Raw genomic sequence first — 20,160 nt, 5'->3', positions numbered from 1 at the left:
GCAAACCTGTTGGTGCTGAAAATACCACAACAAATTGTCTAATCAAGGTTTGAATTTCTGTATCTATATTGGAATTAGCTTCATCGTTGTTTTCACCTGAAATTTGACACAAAACTCCCAATGACCCTTGCTTGAGGAGTCGTTGCATGGCATGGCTGGTGGCAATCTTCACTTTCCTTCCTCTTACACCTTCCAAACTAAATTGTTTATAGTGAATTTCATTGTTAAGTACTTGAAATTCCAAGTTGTTGGCCCAAGTGTTTGCAGCCAACTTACTCCCAATACCATATCACAACCCCCAAGTTTCAGTATATAAAAATTTCCCGTGAAAGCATACTCATTAATCTTATACTATAGGCTAACACATTGCCCTTCACAAGTAATTCTTGACCCGTCTGCTACCATAACTTTAAAGGAGTTGTCAAGTACAGTTTTAATACCTAGCTTCTTCGGGATGGAAGTGTCAATAAAATTATGTGTACTACCTGAATCAATTAAAACAATAATTTGAGCCCGTTTAATTTCACCTTGGACCTTCATGGTTTGTGGTGCAGGGAAGCCATCCAATGCATGCATAGAAATCTCCACATGTTCTTCTTCTTGTGTGTATACCTTTTCATCAACTCCCTCGCTTTCAGTTATGTTTGCGCCCTCATTATCTTCTTCTTTCTCAATGAGGAATAAAGTTTGTGTCTTACATCGATGTCCACGATACACTTCTCATCGCAATTGTAACATAATTGTTGTTTCCTTCTTTCTTCAGCCTCAACTGATGTGAGTCGGCGAATTACGGGTGCTTCATTATTAGTCCGGTTTGGTATTATTGGTGGTCTTGAGTTTTGGTGGTTTTGCATTGATAAAGGGGTTTGGTCTTGTAATACTTCTATAACTTTGACGTCTCAAAGAGAATTTTTCGTCTTGTAATCTAGCTATAGACATTGCCTCATGTAAGTTTACTGGATTAAAGGATTTCGTTTCCAGTCTAACCTCATCTTTCAATCCACTCATGAAACAACTCATTAAAAAACTATCTGGTAAACCATTAACCATGTTTGAGAGACGCTCAAATTCTTCTTGATATTCAAAGATGGACCCTGTTTGTCGTAATTTTGCTAGTGCAGCTCCTGCATCTTCATACGTCGTTTTCCCGAAGCGACCTACAACCGCTTCGACAAAATCTTCCCACGAACGAAAATAGTTACCTCTTTTAGCCCATCGATACCATTGTAATGCTTTCCCATCCAAGTAACTGATTGCAAACTGAATTTTTTGATCTTGTGCAGTGTCATAGAATTCAAAATATTGTTCAGCTTGAAAAATCCATCCTTCCACATCTGATCCGTTAAACCGTGCAAAATATAACCTTTCACCTTTAAAACGATCACTTCTTTGAGGCATAATCTCTCTATTTTCGATCAATCGATCAATCTTCTCAATCAATACTGATTGATTCACCGTCATCTCAGTCATCTTTTCCGCAATTCACCTAATTGATTCTCCATTCTTTTCTTTTTTTCTTTTCGAGTTTGTACCATAAACGAGATTCTCTAACGAAAATAAAAGTAATGCGAAAGCAAATGATAGGAGTGTTTGCTTTGGATACCAATTGATAAGAACCTTCAAGTTCTTCTCTAGGTCAGCCAAAGATAAACGTAATACTAATATAAAACTTTATTAGTAACTTCAATATTCATATCTAACTACTATGAACTCAGCCATATATATAGGCTACAACTAGACAAATTAGACTCTAACTAGGACTCAATATTTAGAAATATAGAAATATAGAAACTCCTAAATTTCTTGGAAACTTTAAAATATAGAAACTCCTAAATTACTTAGAAACTTTAAAATATAGAAACTTACTTAGAAACTCTAAAATATAGAAACTCCTAATACTAAATAACTATAAAATATCTTCCAAATTATAGAAACTCCTAATTTAAATATAGAGAATATCTTCCTCTATCAGAAAGAGACCTAAAGCCCGACATACTTATTAAATTATTTTTACGTTTAATAGTCCAACAATATGAAACAAGCCTAAAGGAGATTATTATTGATCACAATTGAATTTCCACCTCCCACTGCCAAAAGAACTTACGAGTTAACTCTTACAAATAGTTTCGACGGATAATATAAATTTATGACATATGATATAAGATCAATATGATTTAATCAATCTTCAACATATATTTTATCCACATGCAATATCACATTATAGATTTATTTTGATCCTGAATAACAATAGACACATCTCCTTATATATAGATCCATAAGTTTAAACTCTATCTACATATATAACATAATTTGATAAACTATCTGGATTCTTTATTCCAATCATAATGCAATGAATCTTACAAAAACTACAAATACTTTAAGAAAAAAAATCATTGTCAATTATCAATCAAAGAATAAAAAAGAACACAAAAACAAAATAAAATATTCAGATAACATTTATCTACGTTTTGTTTGATCATCCACGTGCAATGATACATTCACCATCTTAACCCTATTAAACGATCTCTTTTTTGTTGTTGGCTTCATTGTCGATCATTTTTCCGGCAAAGAATAGTACTGAATAATTCTCTACTACTTAAGAAGATTTAATACACTCTCAAAAACGTCAGTAGAACAACGAAGAACAATGGGTCCATTAACTTCATATTCATCGCATTGATCTAGTAAATATGTGAAGCTTGAAGATAATAAGTACTTGACTGGAACTATATATTTCTTGGATTCTTCTCCTACATAAACTGGTAAATAACCTTTCGGTACCTTGGTATTTTGATCTTGGCCCTGGGTATTGTTCATTAATATATAAGGATTATAATCACTTCCATTAATGAGCTTTTTCTTGAGAGAGGAAAATTTTCTTCTAATACTAAAGAGGGAAGACATTGTTGGAGGTTGTTTTTGGAGAAGATGGATGTCTCAAGAGAGAGAGAGAGAGAGAGGGGAGAGAAAGTTTGTATTAAGAAAATAGAAGGTTAGTGTGTATATGGAGCGAGAGTCACTTTGGAGGGTTTATGTTTATATATATATATATAAGTTGGAAAACATAATCCTATTAGATTTGGAAGTCTTAATACAATTGGACTCCTGATTCTGAGAGAACTGCAAAAGGGAAGTTCTTGGGCGGTCACAGGTGTGAAGTTATAGGGGCACTGCCACAATTGGCTAAACCGCTTATTCAACTAAGAGAAACTCCAACCTGGGGCTGGAGGGGAGGGCCCCAAATTTGAATTTATGGCCCCTCCGCCCAGGTCCAATGCGAACTACCATTGAACTTAATGCTCTTAATGTAAGTAAATAAAATAGTTTGTGAAATTTTATTTTCGAGAGATAAATGAAATAGAATATCTCTATTCTACCATGTCGGAAGAAACTCAAATCAGTACTCTCTATTGACAGCTAAAATACCCATCCTACTGAAGCGAAATGTTTAATATGCATTTAATTTGGTTCCTTTTTTTTAAATGCAGGAAGTGAAATGTGGAACTGCACAAACTGAATGATCAAAGTCGATGGTGATTTCAAAGTCGATTGTGATTTTTTTAGCACAACTCTATAGGCTTACATAGAAATGATCAAACAATGATTTTAGACTAAGAACATCCTCAACAAAAAAAACTAACCTTCGATGATTTCCATGTACGTCTGTTCCTATGTACTTGAGGTTCTTGTTCGAGCTCTGTTCATGATATAATGGAAGTACAATTTCATGGGTGGATCCTCTTCATTTTCAACTTATCTGGGGTAGTTAAGTTGAAAATGAAGTTGTAAAATGGTAGATCATTTTTGTAAAAGTTGTATTGTTGAATCTACCAAATTAGCTTCTAAGTCAGTTGATTAGGAAAAAAAGGAGATTCAAATGTTTATTATCTTCCATGGTTATATTTCTAATCTCCATCTATTTGTTGATTCATTTATTCGATATAGCTTCGATAGTAGATTTGTTTTTTCGTTACTGTTATTTTCTTACAAGTTTCTCATTCTTGTCTCCTGCAACAGCAATATTATGATGATAGTATTATACAAGAATTACTGCAAATTTCAAATGGCCAACTTAGAGTGATTTTGAGTTTATAGTTTGATATAATTGCCTAGATTTAGAATTGTTGTTTCAATTACTTAGAGTGAAGACTGAAACTAGAAATGAGTTAGGTGATCTAGCTCGAGTCGATTATAACCTTGGGAGATCTTTTTTTTTGTTACACCTTGGGAGATCTTAAAATAACAAGTTGGACATTTGTGGTTCTAAAAATAACAAGTTGGACACCTGACCTGTGGCTCGAAATACATTTAAACAAGGTAGAAAAATGTAGAATCAGCGACCAACATTTTCAGGTCAACATCCCAACCCTCGGAGCTCCTGGGATTTTCAGGGCAACATCCCACCCCTATTAAGGTGGCTGGAGATCCTGGGGTTCGATGTTTGATTTATATTCCCCAACATGATCGGATGATCATAAAGATGTCGTGACGCATTTGAATTTGACAATAAGGGTGCTGATATGTCCAAATTTGAAAAGTAGTATGCCACGTTTCCTTTCAAGCCATTCTAGTCCAGGAATTTTGAGGGCAGTAGCACATTTGTTTCGAAATTTGAACAATTCCTTAGAAAATATCCAATGTACAAAAGAATATAGTTATGTGTCAAGTTTCAATTATAATCATCAGTTGTACGTGGTAGAATATAGATCTGTAAGAGTATAAGTAAGAAGAAGAATCAGAAGGAAGAAAGATCGAATGTTAGGGGCACTCCACCACTTGTGTACTTCGCTCGTGTGCTTTGATATCATGTTAGTTAAGAAGTTAGTTACTGTTAGTTAATGTTCTAATTAGTATTAACGAACTATTAGTCTCTCTCTCTCTCTAGAATAGTTAGCTATATAAATCAAGAACTTGTAAACTGTTTGGTTAATGAAAGTGAATGAATTGAATCTTACTTTCCTTCATGGTACCAGAGCCCTAATGGTTTGAAGATCAAAATCGATCCAAGAAAACCTAATTGGGACACGAGACCGAAATAGATCAAAAGGAGTTGAAACTTCCGCCATCAGAGAATCGGAGTATTCAATCTTCTAAAACTCAACTACGAGATCTTCTTCTGCATCATCGAATCAGAGAAATAATCTCATCTCATGGAAAATCCAGAAATTATCAATAATCCCCCAACTCATACTATGAACCCTAATTCAGGTCAGATATCTTATAATGCTAACATAACCAATTTGATTTCTACAAGATTAGATGGCTCCAATTTTCTCATTTGGAAAGATCAAATCGAAAATGCCCTAATTGGCAATGATCTTATGTGTTATGTTGATGGATCCTATGAGGAACCTCCACAATTGATTCAAATCGAAGGAAGAGATGCTGTAAATCCTGCATATCTTCAATGGAGGAAGAACGATAGTTTTGTTAAAGCGTGCATTAAAGCTACAATTAATCAATCTATAGCATCAGACATTCTAGGGTTGAAAACAGCAAGAGATATATGGAGATATCTTGAACAAATTTATCTTCAAGAATTCGAAGCTAAGAAATCATCACTAAGGCACAAACTACAAACTATCAAGAAAGGTACATCTTCTATTTCTAAATATTTGAGTATGATTAAAACTTTGGCTGATTCCCTTGTAGCAGTAAATGATCGAGTTAGTGATGTTGAATTAACTAGAATAGCTTTACAAGGATTGGGTAAAGAATACTCTCAATTTGTTATTACAATTCAGAATAGAGATGTAGTTTTGAGTTTTGGAGAACTTAGGAGTAGATTGACTCATCATGAAGTTTGGCTGAAAGAACAAGACTCAAATGAAGAAAATGAATCTTATTTTGTGAAGAGATACCAATCAAAGAATCAAATAAAACCTTTCTTTAACACTAGATTCCCAAATCAGACCCAAAATTCAGAAGGGTCTCAACAGAGAAATCAACTTAGACAAAATCAAAGACAAATACCATCTCAATCAAGAAACACATTCTTTGATTATACTACAATACCTTGTGGTATTTGTTACAAATGGGGTCATACAGCAAGGCAGTGCAGAATGAGGTTTAGAGACTTTCCTGAATCAACATCTTCATCCTCAAACAAAGTATCTCAAAGAAATTTTGCAAACTTGCATTTACAAGAAATAGAAGAAGAAGAAGATGAGGATGAAGATGGGTCCTTTGAACAACAAGATGAAGGAGAAGAGCAAGCACATTTTGTTCATTATGATGAAAATCAAAAGGTCTCACATGAAGCACATTTGTCTTGTCAAAGTGAGAAAGATATGAAATGGATTGCTGACACAGGGGCTAGCAGCCACATGACCTATACTAAAGAAAATCTCACTGTTAGTGAACCATATAAAGGCACAAATGGGGTTTTGATAGGAGATGGAAAGTCCTTACCTATATCTAGCACAGGAGAGGCAACTGTTAGCTCTGGATCAGCTACTTTTCAGCTTAAAAAGGTACTCCATGTACCAACTATTCAAAGAAACTTGCTCTCCATTTCCAAATTCACAAAAGAAAACTTTTGTAGTGTTGAGTTTCTACCATGGGGCTTTATGGTTAGAGACTTATGGTCTAAGGAGGTTCTTGCTGATGGACCTATGGTGAATAATCTATATAGCATTGATCTTACACTTAATCCATATGATAAACCTCTAGATGATACTGAGGAAGCTTATTCTGTAAAAGCATCTGCTCAAACTTCGCACAATAGGCTGGGACATCCTTCTAAAGACATCATTTTGAACTTAGAAAAAGAAAACAGGATCAAACTAAGCTCTAGGAATTTTATGTCTCTATGCAACTCCTGTCAACTGAGCAAGAGTCATAAGTTACCTTTTGCCTCTTCATCAAGTACATCTTCTGGTCCTCTTCAATTGGTATATTGTGATATATGGGGACCATCACCTGTAACAACAAAATCAGGGATAAGATACTATATACTATTCATGGATGACTTTAGTAAGTTCTTCTGGATTTACCCTCTTAAACTAAGATCAGAGAGTTTGAGTAGTTTTCAAACCTTCCAGAGGCACTATGAAAAGCTCTTTTCAACATCAATAAAGGTTTTTCAAAGTGATGGGGCTCCTGAACTGTCAAAAGGAGATTTCAAAGCTTACTTAAACAAATGTGGGATACTATTTAGAAGCTCCTGCCCGTATACACCTGAACAAAATGGGGCTGCAGAGAGAAAGAATAGACAAACTACATCAGTGGGTAATTCATTACTCTTTCAAGCCTCAATGCCTAAGGATTTCTGGTTTCATGCCTATGACACAGCCACCTATATCATAAACAGAACTCCCACTAAGGTACTCTCTTATCTAACACCTTATGAAGTTCTGTTTAATAAATGTCCAGATTACTCAATGCTTAAAGTTTTTGGATCATTATGCTATCCATATTTGGGAGATGTGAAAAATGATAAACTATCACCTAGGTCTGTTAGGTGTGTGTTCATAGGTTATAGTACTATTCACAAGGGATATAAATGCTTAGATATGTCCTCTCATAGAGAATATGTCTCTAGGCATGTCATTTTTGATGAGTCTTGCTTCCCTTTTGCTGAAACCAGTACACACACTCCTTCACATAACCAAGAACAGCCTATCCCATATCAAGTTTTACAATTGCCTACACTGACTCAAAGTCCATTAACCTCCATTCCCTCATATCACAATAGCTATCCACAAACTGATCAGGAGCTGTCCATCAAGATGTCTCCATCAACCTCTTCACCTATGCTTCCTACCTCAGAAAATTCACAAATGGAGCCTTCCACAACCTCATTACCCACTCCTGCTAACTCACCACACTCACATTTGGAACCAATTCCACCAGAGATTACTTCTCCTATCCACACTAATCAACACCATATGCAAACTAGATTAAAAAGTGGGATAGTTAAGCCCAAAGGTATTCCTGACCATGTTTCACATTTCACTGTCCCTCATGCTCTTCATTCATGCTATATTGCTGCCATTTCTTCTATACCTGAACCAAAATCTTATAAGGTAGCTGCTCAAGACCCAAATTGGGTTCAAGCAATGCAATCTGAGTATAAGGCTCTAGTTCAAAATAAAACATGGTCACTGACACCCAAACTACCCTCTATGAATGTACTTGGGTGCAAATGGGTTTTTAAAGTCAAGTACAACTCTGATGGTTCTCTTGAAAGGTATAAAGCAAGGCTGGTTGCTCAAGGGTACTCCCAGCAGGAAGGTATAGACTACCAAGAAACATTTAGTCCTGTAGTGAAGATACAAACAATTAGAGTAGCTCTTACATTGGCAGTGACCCATCAATGGTCTATTCAACAACTTGATGTGTCCAATGCCTTCCTCCATGGGGACTTGAGTAAAGCTGTCTATATGAAACAACCTGCTGGTTTTGAGGATTCTCAATACCCTGATTATGTTTGTCTTCTCCATAAGTCTCTATATGGACTTAAACAGGCTCCAAGAGCCTGGTTTACAAGAATAGCAACCTATTTACAACAATGGGGCTTCAAGAGAAGCACCTCAGACACATCTATGTTTGTGTTCTACTTGCATGGCCAAATGCTTATTTTTCTTCTCTATGTTGATGATATTATCCTCACTGGTTCAAGTGAGTCTTTGATGAAGCAATTGGTCAATGATTTGGGAAATGAGTTTGCTATGAAACAGCTAGGTGCACTTCATTATTTTTTGGGTATAGAGGTTAAGCATCAAGGTTCTTCTCTGGAATTAACTCAAACTAAGTACATTACTGAGCTCCTTCATAAGTCTGAGTTGTTGGATAGTAAGCCAAGCTTAATTCCAGTGTCTCATGGCAAGAGAGTTTCTAAATTTGATGGAGAACAGATTGATAACCCTCTGTTCTATAGGAGTATGGTTGGTGGCCTCCAATATGTGACTATGACAAGGCCTGATATTACTTTTGCTGTCAACTACCTAGCTCAATTCATGCAAGAGCCTAGCACCATTCATCTTATACTCCTCAAGAAGGTACTTAGATATCTAAAAGGGACTCTTGGTGCTGGAATCTCGATTGTTTCAGGAGATATTTCAAGCTTATCTGGTTTTTCAGACTCTGATTGGGGAAGTTGCCCAGATTCTAGAAGGTCTACTAGTGGATACTGTCTCTTTCTAGGGTCTACACTCATTTGCTGGTCTTCTAAGAAGCAGAATGTAGTTTCCAAGTCTTCTACAGAGGCTGAATATAGAGCCCTCTCCTTGGCTATTTCTGAATTGCTGTGGGTATCTTATCTGCTGAAGGAACTCCATGTTGAAGTCACAAAACCTATGACTATTTTCTGTGATAATATGGGTGCTAAGTATTTAGCTTCTAATCCTGTTCTTCATTCAAGAACTAAGCATGTTGATATAGATTTTCATTTTATCAGGGACTTAGTTTTTCAGAAGACTCTTGAGGTGAAATTTGTGTCCTCTGAAGCCAATCTAGCTGACATTCTTACTAAGGGAGTTCCCTTCTCCATTTTGAACTCCATTCGAGACAAACTCATGATTGTTCCTCCTTCCACAACATGTGTTTGAGGGGGGGTGTAAGAGTATAAGTAAGAAGAAGAATCAGAAGGAAGAAAGATCGAATGTTAGGGGCACTCCACCACTTGTGTACTTCGCTCGTGTGCTTTGATATAATGTTAGTTAAGAAGTTAGTTACTGTTAGTTAATGTTCTAATTAGTATTAACGAACTATTAGTCTCTCTCTCTCTCTAGAATAGTTAGCTATATAAATCAAGAACTTGTAAACTGTTTGGTTAATGAAAGTGAATGAATTGAATCTTACTTTCCTTCAAGATCTCCAGTTTCTCTGTATATCCCATGCAAATCTTTTACAATGCCAAAAAAAAGGACACGAAAACTTGATTTCTATTGGTCTGTATTTTACACTAGATTAGTTAGACAAATAGTTATATCTCGATAGATATCTTTATCTAACTTTGGCCACATCATCTTAAATATCCAAATTGACTTTCGTGTTAGAAACTCAAATTAGATATGGAACTCAAAATTTCATTGTTGGAAGGTTTTATAGAAATCCAATGCAAAACTATCTGTTTACCCTGCTCTTGCTGCTTCAACAATACCTGATACTACTCAACCTCAACTACTTAGGTAAGCTGCTCTTGTATTATTTTCCTTTTACTCTTAAACCCCTAAAATTAAATTCCCACTAGGAAACCAGTTTATTTGATAAATGGGTTTCTGAATTTGAACCATACAGGTCTCAGAAGAAGGCCAATGGATTGATTATTGTAGGTAATAGATTACAAATTTTTGAGAATGATTATTACTGTGTGAGATAACTATACATGGGATACTCCTTGTTAGTAATTTTGGCATGTCTCTTTAGTGAGTATGTTAGATTTCGAATGTAGATCGATTATGCGAATTTTCACAAAATCGTTAATAGGACCGTACATACCAATATGTGTTTTACGTATGACATAGCATTTGTCGGTCCATATATATGTTTATGTATATGCAATAGTGGTGGTGCTCTAGTGAGACGTTTTAGTTGTATCATGTAAGAGCATTCAACCAGGGGCGAAGCCAGGATCCAAATCTTGATCTGGCTAGCTCGGAAAACATGAACTAGGTCAAATGAACCAAAATGAGCTGTTTATACACATTGATACATAATAGCCAAGAGAGATAGCATTGACCTCCCGTCCTTAACGGAGTATAAGGTCCTTTCCTGAGACAAATGTATCCTTACGGTAGCCGTTAGGGGAAGTATAAGTGTTCCCGGGACAAGGTCCTATCAACTGATTCCTCTTATTATTATAGATGTGTGTGTGAAGTGGATAATTGTGTCCTCGTTTTGGCCTTTTTCAACTCAAATGTATCCAACACCTCATACTTGTGTCCATGTTAATTTCTACCTTGCAGATGTTGTTGAGGGATAAGGGAGAGTAGCTCATGAAGGAGATTTACTTGAAGTTGATTACGACGTCCAAATGGATATTTTTTTCATAGGTACAAGTGTCATATCATTTTCTTTCGCTCTGTTATTTTAAGTGGAATTCAGCACAATTAGAATAATTCAAAATGCAGTACTGTGGATCAATTCAATGGAGAAAGCAAGCCTGTGATTCTTCCACTTGATGAAAAGAAGGTTAGTTTTGTTATCTTCACATCCTATATTGTTTGATATTGAGCTATGCTTTTAACAGATCATAAAGGGCTTGAAGGAAGTGTTGATTGGCATGAAGGTTGGAGGTAAAATACTTGCAAATCCTATTCACATCTGCTGTTGCAAAAAATTATTCTCGTTATTTAATTTTGACTAGAGAATTTGATGAATTTGCAGGGAAAATAAGAGCGCTAATACCTCCTTCGGTCGGATACATTAATGAAGGTCTGCAACCTGTCCCAGATGAGGTTTTTTCCCTTTTCTTCAACTAATTGTTTATGTGAATGGATCAATTTATAAGGAACCTTTTGACATACATACATATATATATATATATATATATATATATATATATATGCACATTGGTGATTTCAGTTTGGACCTAGACGGAGCCTTCTATCTCACGTGAAGGAGCCATCAATTTTCGAAGTACAAATGTTGAAGATTTTGTGAACTTTATACATGTCACAAAAGATTAGTCTTTGTATTTCTTCGGTTTATGTATTTTAAGATGTCCCGAAAGAATAGATTTTACTTTCATGTATAAATATACCACTAGCAATATACATGTATAAATATACCACTAGCAATATATTTGTTCTATTGCTTTCACAATTCTACTTTTATTCCACGTCATGTACTAAGTTGATTTCATATTATGAGAAATATATCTTGTTGAGACTGCAGGAGAAGGGGCGCAAAAACACGTTCACGCTCACAAGCGTGACTTACATAAATAAGTTTGTTGGGAAGTTTATAGTAAAATTTTGGTTGTACATGTAGCTGTTCTCTAAGTTACAATATCCATGGTTTTTTTTCCAGTCGGCACAAGGTTACAATCCAGGCGGGACAAACACCCTTTTTGGTTGGCACAAGGGTATGAACTGGCCGGACTAGCACCTCAGCTCTCTGGCTATTTGGACGGGTAGTTGGCCTATGAGGCAGGGTTCCCCTATTGGGCAAAGGCTAGGGCAGAACAAGTCAAGCAGGTATTCACACCTTAGGGACTCTAAGCACAGATTTGGGTGCCCGCACCCTTAACATGTATCAGGTTTTCGCTTCTTTCCCCTGATCTGAGGTAGGCATTGTATAAAATAGCCAACACAGTGTAAATGTCTCACAATTTGAATAGGGGTAGGAGGGTTTTTTCTTGCCCTACCTCCCTCAACCCATACAGACCATTTCAAAATACTGCATTGAAGTGATGTCATCATAGTTTTATTCTAGATATCCTCATCACAAACAAGGTTACATATAAACTGAAAAAAGAGACCAGACATTAATATCTAAAACAAAGAATTTGATAAGAGAAATTGAATTAGGTTAGTTTTTTTACTTTCATTAGTTCAACACTTAAACCTCATACAGAACATTCAGAAGAAATGAAAAACAAAATTTTCCCATGTCACGCAATGGTATATAAATAATGAAAGTGAAATTCCCTAAGCTCAGAGAAACTTTGCTCGAAAACACAAGTAACCCAAATAGATTTATAACATTTGTTAAAAGATTAATCCTCGTCGGAGGAACTATCCGTAGACATTGCCCCTGTATCTTGCGCCATACTTGTATCCTGGATAATGCAAGAATGAGAATTACAAATATATCAAAAACTTTGGTGAAGAGGGGGAGAGAAAAGGTTCAAATTTGGCAAGTAGCTATTACCTCCATCTTATCCCAATTCTTCAACTTGGAATTCGATAGCATGTAACTATCACGTAATGGAGCCCATGCCGGTCCATCATCGTTAGTACCACCCTGCAAAAACTAAGACCATGAACAAGATATCTTCACATAATCAAGATGTCTTCCTATTAACTTCTAGGACATGAACAAAAAATGCCTTCACGAGGGAACACATGTTTGAGTAATAGATGTGGAAGGATATTAGCACTTGTGAGTATGATGTGAGAGCATATCTTGGACATGGTTTTTTTGCATTTAAATGGATCCACATAAACACACAATAGTGTATAAGTGATGTAACATCCCACGCCTCTCTGCCCAATTCCATATGATACAGGATTTTCTCTATTCATGAGACTGCCTCGATATCACTCACCCTAGGCTTCTCACTAGATCTGTCTAGTTACTAAGCCCACCCGAAAAAGTCTTACACAGTACAAGTCTTCCATAATTTACCTTATAATTCAGGTCTACAAGTGAAGAACATACATGAAGCCATGAAGGGAATCTATGTAGATACATAATATGCTTCTAATAAGTCATGATTATTCCTAAGCATCCATTTTCCTACACGATATTTTATGAATTATTTTAGATTTGTGGATTGTATTAAGAGAAATCCTATGATTTTTGTTCAAGTTTCAACTCTACAGTCTACATAAAAGGGAAACGACTCTACAACATTAACCGTGAATGATGCAAGTTAAATAAAAGAATCATACACCACCTTGGAAGAAGTTTCTGCCGATTGTGAAGACTTCTTGCGTAATTCTGATAGAAACGCTTGTCTCCTCCGCTTTCCCAGTACTGTCACGATGAAACGTATAGAAATAGATGTTCATCCCTCATCCAATTCAAAACTTCAAGTAGAATTTCAGAGAGTCTGAAATTCCTATAATGTCATATACAGAAATTGCAAGAACAAACTATGAAACAAGAGTAACCACTCTATTGCAACTGTTACCAAAAATACCTTTTGCATCTTTCGCCCTAGAAGGATTTAGCCCTTTCTGAGCATTTTGTGCCTTGCTAACCTTCATAAAATGCACACCAAAGATTCATAACTAAAGAGGCAAAAGAAATCTCCATTTGACAAGTAGTTGTATTTGACAAAGACAAACAAGAACGAAAGATCACCATACTTACCGCATTAAATAACTTGACCACTGGAATTCCAACATCAGATGTAGAAGAACGAGCTTTAATTAGTTAATGTCACGAAAGCGAATGAAGCAAGATAATCTTTCAAATAACTTTGAACTATGAAAACAACACAATACCTCCTTTCGTAGCAACAGTTATGAGAAATTTCTCGTGTGTGTCCAAGAAATTGACAGGAAGTACATGCCCTTTCTCGCGCTTCTGGTGAAGTAATAAAAATAATAGTAATGAGAAACTAAGAATATGCATAGAACCAGGAGCGAAGTTGCTAAAAAAACAATGGGAACCGAAACCAAATTACCTTCTCTTTCTCCTTCTTGGCCTCCCTCTTAACCTTTCGGTCGACATCCTCTTCAGCAAGTTTCTGTGCAACAAGCTTCTTGTTCCCTGACAAAACTGGGCCCTGCAAAGAGATAGACATTTAGATAATCCGTTTACCAAAAAGGAAACAAAAAAATCAAGCTGCTTACCAATGGGTCGTCCGAAATACTCTTTTTCGTGATCTTGCTGAAAGCCATCTTAAATGCTCTAACCCCTTCTATGAACTTTGTAATTCCAGGTTGGATTTCATGTCCTTCATCTTCAGAGTCATCTTTCTCATCATCTACTTCTGTACCATCTTCTTCTACTTCTCCTTCTTCTCCACTAGAACTACCTTCTAAAACATGTTTGTGGTCAATAGACTTCTCTTTTTCATTTCTAACTTGAGGTTCAAGCTCCTCCTCCTCATCATCATCATCGGTGTTGTAATTTCTTGCCTTTTCGCGACACAATGCTAGCAATTTTTTGTTTGGAACTTTCTTTTTCCTGCCTGCAAACCCTTGCTCCCCTTTCTTCCCCTTTCCACCCATGTTTATACGCGGCTTCCGCCTCGTTGGGACTTTCCTAGTTTCTATCAAGGCAGATTCTGTAGCCATGGCGTACTCTTGTGAAAGCTTTATAGTCTTGCTCCAAATAACTTCCTACAACCAGCAAATAGGCGAATACATGCAATATGATAAATCTCTAATCTGGATCTATTTGTTGATTCATTTATTTGATATGACTTCGATAGTAGATTTATTTTTTCTTTACTGTTATTTTCTTACAAGTTTCTCATTCTGGGTTCTCTATTAAGATGATAATAGTAAGCTACACATACACTGATCTAAAAGTTACATGCTCCTTCAAGATCTGATTTTACTAAAAAGAAAAATGTTCCAACACCTCATTAATAGTAAGCTACACATACAAAGTTCAGATTCGGAATTAGATATATTAAAATTTTAACATAACAAGAGACCGACAGTCGACACATGGCAACTATTCCGCACTCTTGATGGTGGAACAATCGCTTTGGACTGGCTGATGGGCATCTGACGGTAAAAGTTTGTACATTTAAAGCAATATGAAAATTTTGTTAAAAGAACCTTTTATAGGTGGAGACTATATGACATGGGAAGAAACTACCATTAGTGTTGTTGTTTATATATGTTTTCATTATTAGGCAGTTACATGACTGGTTTAACGCAATGAAGGTTTTCTCCCTTTAGCATTGTCACTGCACCCTGATTACCACATAAAAATATGATTTATTTATAATCAGGCCAAGGAAAATGATTTGTTCCGACCAAAGACATGTCCACCAAATCGTTTGATGGTACACCACCAAAATAATCTTCATAACGACTGTCCCATAAAACCCTTTGGTGTTCTCCATTACTCACAGTAATGGAGATACGTCTTACAGGATTAACATCTCCCACGCACATACTTAAGTAGGTTCTCTTCATACATATCATGCAATGTCGTTACATAACTACATATGTTAGTCAGGTACTACTATAAAGTTTTTAAGTGTCCAGACGAACCTCTATTGCAACTTCTTCTGCCTCCTTTGAAGACCTCACGTAGTTCACGAGGACCTGCAAAAATTTGGCATAAAAATAATCAGGACACGGTGTCGCTGCAAAAGGGGAAAAACAAACACCATGACCACATACATAATAAACCGGTGCAGAAAGTAAACATGAAAAATTGGAAAACTCTAGCAAAAGGTCAGGCTAGGGCTAAGTATTGTACAAAATGATCAAATGAAGTTCAGGTAGATAGTAGATATATATACTTGACATTAATGTTGAATTTAGAAGTGAAATTTCAGTAAAAACAGTATTGTGTTCTTTACTATTAGATGGTAATTCAAACAGAAGAAGGAAAACAGTATTGAGTTCTTCACTAAACCTATAATTTGAGCACAAGTTCTTTACTATTAGATGGTAATATCAGCCACACATAGATCTTTAACAAAGCTAAATAAGAATTAACCAGAAACCTATAACAAAGCGAAACCAAAGAGCCTAATAAGTAATAAAGCAATTTCAGAGAAAATAGGTTGTGGTTACCTCTCGGTTGCTTTCTACAAATCGATTTGGGTAGCTTCCGCCGAAGAGAAGAAACCTAAATCAATAAAAATTAGTGTTTGGTTTTAATGGTGTAAATTGATGTTTATTCTAAGTCAAAACATCAAAATCAGAAAGCTCAAGAATATCCATGGAACCCAAAGAATGCTAAAAACTGAAACCCTAAAAGATGAACCAAAGAATTACCTTGAGAGAAAATTTCAACCAACCGAATCCTTGAGAGAGAAAGTGAAGATTTAGGACAAAACCCTAGTTGCTCGGCAGAAATTTTAGCTATGGTTAGAATCAAGAAACAGAATCATTGAGTGAGAAAGTAAAGATTTAGGATAAACCCTAGTTTTTTTTTTGGGTTATTTCCCAAATGGCCCCCAACTTTGTGACCAGCTTCCTGCCTGGGCCTAGCCCCCTACTTTAGCCAAAATACTCATATGCCCCCCTTTTTCAGTTACAGTTAACTTTCCTTTAACTAGTCATCATTTCTCTCACTTCCATCTCATTACCTCTCTCTGCCACCTCACGTTATCGTCACCTCATCGTCTTCTCCGGCAAAAGTCGCAGGGCGGCCAATTTTTCGGCCGACGACCTTCAAACCCAAAAAAAAAAAGATTTTTTTTTTATCTCTCCTCTCTCTCTCTCTAAAAAAAATTGGGTTTAAAGGTCGCCGGCCGGAAAAAAAAATTGGGTTTGAAGGTCGTCGGCCGGAAAATTGGTCGGCCAGCGACTTTTGGCGGAGAAGACGATGAGGTAGCGATAACGTGAGGTGGCAGGGAGAGGTAATGAGATGGAAGAGAGAGAAATGATGACTAGTTAACGGTAATTAAAAAAGGGAGCTATATGGGTATTTTTGCTAAAGTAGGGGGTCAGGCAGGAAGCTGGTCATAAAGTTGGGGGCCATTTGAGAAATAACCCTTTTTTTAAAGCATTAGAGCAAGTCCAACGGAAAGGGGAAGGGGCCTGAGGCCCTTAATTCAAATTAAGGGTCCAGCCCCCCCCCCCCCCCCCCCCCCCCCCGGTTTGTCCCCATGGACGAACAGCACAAAGGAGCACTTGATGTTTATAAAAACAATCACAATGGAAAAATATTTAGATGCCAACATGTTTACAAAGTTTTGATGTCGCATAACAAGTGGATGGCAGATATGCCAGGAGAGTCAACATCCGGGAAAAGAGATTCCAATACCGATCCATCGGAGGAAAGACCAACGGGTCGTAAACAAGCCAAAGCAAATGCAAGAGTCGAAGAAAATTCGGCAAATTCTACCGCTAAAGACAAAGTAGTAGCCGGTGATTCTCCGCCGGAATATTGGCAAAATAGAATGGAAGAATCTCAACAAAGATCGTTATCACTTAAAGAATCTATAGAAATTCAAAAAGGGTTTCTAGAAACCGATAAACAAGCAAAAGACCGACAACATGGGATAGACTTACTGAGGATTGATGTTAGGTCTCTCGACGAACATGGTGCACGGATGCTTATAACGCCGCGAGAAGCTTGGTTCGGCAGTCATCCACAAGAACCAAGAAACCCCTTCTAGCTATTTTTAACTTTTCTATTGTTGTTTAGTCGTATTTACGTAGAGTTAAATTTCTAAGCAAATGTTAAGTTTGTAATCGATATTGTTTAATGAAATTATTTAAGTAAATTGAGAAATTAAAAATTCAAATTTAAGGGCCCGTGACCGGCTAGCCTTGGAGTTGAATTTTAGGGGCTGACTTGAGGCCCTTAAATTTGAATGAAAAAGTGAAATTAAAGGCCCGGGACCGGCTAGCCTTGGACTTGCTCTAAAACCCTAGTTGCTCAATTGGTAGAAGGTAAAAGGGAGAATTACGGAAACCTCCACCTTTTGATAATGCGTTTACTAAAATCCCACCTTTTATTAGTAATTACTGAAACCCCCACCTTTCGTTAGATTTAACGGAATTCAGCAGTTAGTGGGAGGGAAATTACCGAATTCTCCCTTTACTAAATCACACCTATTAACCAGACTAGGAAAATGGGGCGCCTTCGACTCAACGGTGGGGCGCTTATATCACGTTTTACCATCTTCTCCCTTACCCACCCAAATCGAAACCGTACCCATCCCTTACTGAAACCAGACGAAATCGAGAAGGGAGCTCCATGAAACCAGCTCGATGAAACCACCAACCAGCATCTCTCTCTAATGACAAGAACGCCACTATGAAACCACCAATCACAAACTCTGACTAAAACCCAGATTGATTCTGCTTTAATCTTCTTGTTCACTGGCTTTATGAATCTTGTGGGTCTGTTTCTTTTTCAAGTCTTGATAATCCAAAGTTCAAAGCTTTTCTTAATCAAGTTGGTGTACCTTCAATTTCATGGAAAGATTTTGTTGGTTCACGTTTAGATGCTAAGTTTCATAAAGTCAAAACTAAATCAGAAGCGAGAATTGGTGATGCTTTGTTCTTCTAAATTGCTTCTGGTGGTTGGAAATTAAAGAATTTTAGTCTGGAGAGTTGTGAAAAATTGGTAAATTTGAGTGTTAATCTTTCTTGTCAATTTCAGAGTTTTATTAGTTTAATTAAGGATTTCACAAAAGAACTTCCTTTATTCAAGACTGTGATTGATAATTGTCTAAAACTAGCAAATTTTGTTAATGCCAAGCCTAAAGTAGGAAATTGATCGTGCTAAGTTGATTAGAATGCCTTCTCCTGAATGTGAAATTTTAGAGAATTTTGTTCTGTTTTTGGGATGTTAGAAGCAAGGAATGAAATTTTGGTATCGATGAAAATTTCGGTCGGTCTAAAAGTGGACATGTTTCGTGGAAACGTTTCGGTCTGTGTGGAAATTTTACAAATTTGCGGAATGATAAAACAGTTCTAAAACAATTACGTTCGGTACTAATCTGCAATAAAACAATTACTTTAGGGTATAAATTGAGTTATTTAACTCTATTAGTACTAAAACAGTTAAGTTAGGTGTTTATCTGCAATTAAACAGTTAGTTTAGGGGGTATATTGAATTATTTATCACTTGTAAACCTAAAACAGTTAGTTTAGGGTCCAATTTGCTATAATATTAATAGTTAGGGGGCTAACAAAAAATAAAACGTAACATACTTGTTTTGTATTAAAAATTGTTTTCTCTTTAAATACAACCCTTAATCCATATTTCTAAGACTTCTCAGCCGAAACCGACTGTTCCCTCTTCCTTTTTCTCTCTAAAATCGAAATCTGAAGTTAAAGATCACCTAAAGAAGAGAAGAATATCTTGAAGAACAAAAGATTTGAGAAGAAGTTGTCAAGAAAGATGGAACAAATTAACAGAAAGGTAGAAGATAAATGACTAAGGTATTATATGAGTTATGATTTTAGAATCTTTCGAAATCCTAAACCTAAATCTCTGTTTCGAAATTTCGTATCAGATTTCGATGGAAATTTCGTTTCGGTGATGTGAATTTACGACATGTTTCGGTCATTTCGACCGAAATATATCGACATTTTATTCCTTGGTTAGAAGACGTATTGGGTTCAGCTAGGGTTCTTCAAGTAATTGTATTGGATGATGCTTATTAGGTAGTTTTTGTGGAAGATCCATTTGCCAGAGAAGTTTCTGATATGATTAATGATATGGGACCCCATTTGTGCTATCATATCTTAGGTTTCTTCTCCTTCAAGCAAACTTATAGTCTCTTCTAGGTTTCTCCTTTCACTTTTCATTAGAATCTATATTGAGTTGTCTTCATTTTAAATGTCAACTGAGTAGAGAAAAGGTGGAGGTTTTAGTAAGGGAACAAGT

At 36.3% G+C, this 20,160-nt stretch overlaps 1 protein-coding gene and 1 long non-coding RNA gene across 4 annotated transcripts; one reads left to right on the top strand and one right to left on the bottom strand.

The window, feature by feature from the left end:
• The first annotated feature begins 10,060 nt into the window (after nt 1-10,060).
• LOC147549891 (uncharacterized) lies at nt 10,061-11,680 on the top strand. Its single transcript, XR_015238565.1, has 5 exons — nt 10,061-10,133; nt 10,911-10,997; nt 11,195-11,240; nt 11,332-11,402; nt 11,530-11,680. It is a non-coding gene; the product is annotated as an uncharacterized LOC147549891 (long non-coding RNA).
• A 773-nt stretch (nt 11,681-12,453) lies between these two features.
• LOC147549890 (uncharacterized) lies at nt 12,454-16,782 on the bottom strand. Of its 3 annotated transcripts, none has more exons than XM_086672097.1 (11): nt 16,587-16,782; nt 16,383-16,437; nt 15,852-15,905; nt 14,472-14,963; nt 14,303-14,404; nt 14,121-14,202; nt 13,987-14,006; nt 13,814-13,874; nt 13,568-13,647; nt 12,820-12,921; nt 12,454-12,727 (listed from the first exon to the last, which is right to left on the bottom strand). In XM_086672097.1, the coding sequence occupies exons 4-11, from the start codon at nt 14,916-14,918 to the stop codon at nt 12,665-12,667; spliced, it is 957 nt and encodes a 318-aa protein (XP_086528223.1). In that variant the 5' UTR covers nt 14,919-14,963; nt 15,852-15,905; nt 16,383-16,437; nt 16,587-16,782; the 3' UTR covers nt 12,454-12,664. The 3 variants fall into 3 exon arrangements, with proteins under 3 accessions (XP_086528223.1, XP_086528225.1, XP_086528224.1); XM_086672099.1 differs by having other exon boundaries at nt 12,820-12,912; XM_086672098.1 differs by lacking the exon at nt 16,383-16,437 and having other exon boundaries at nt 16,587-16,710.
• Between the last annotated feature and the right edge of the window lie 3,378 nt (nt 16,783-20,160).

This window comes from Eschscholzia californica, unplaced genomic scaffold (assembly GCF_041429995.1).
Source record: "Eschscholzia californica isolate CP2 unplaced genomic scaffold, dmEscCali1.0.p SCAF_3, whole genome shotgun sequence".
Lineage (NCBI taxonomy): Eukaryota > Viridiplantae > Streptophyta > Magnoliopsida > Ranunculales > Papaveraceae > Eschscholzia > Eschscholzia californica.
This window is presented reverse-complemented; position numbering and strand designations above follow the sequence as displayed.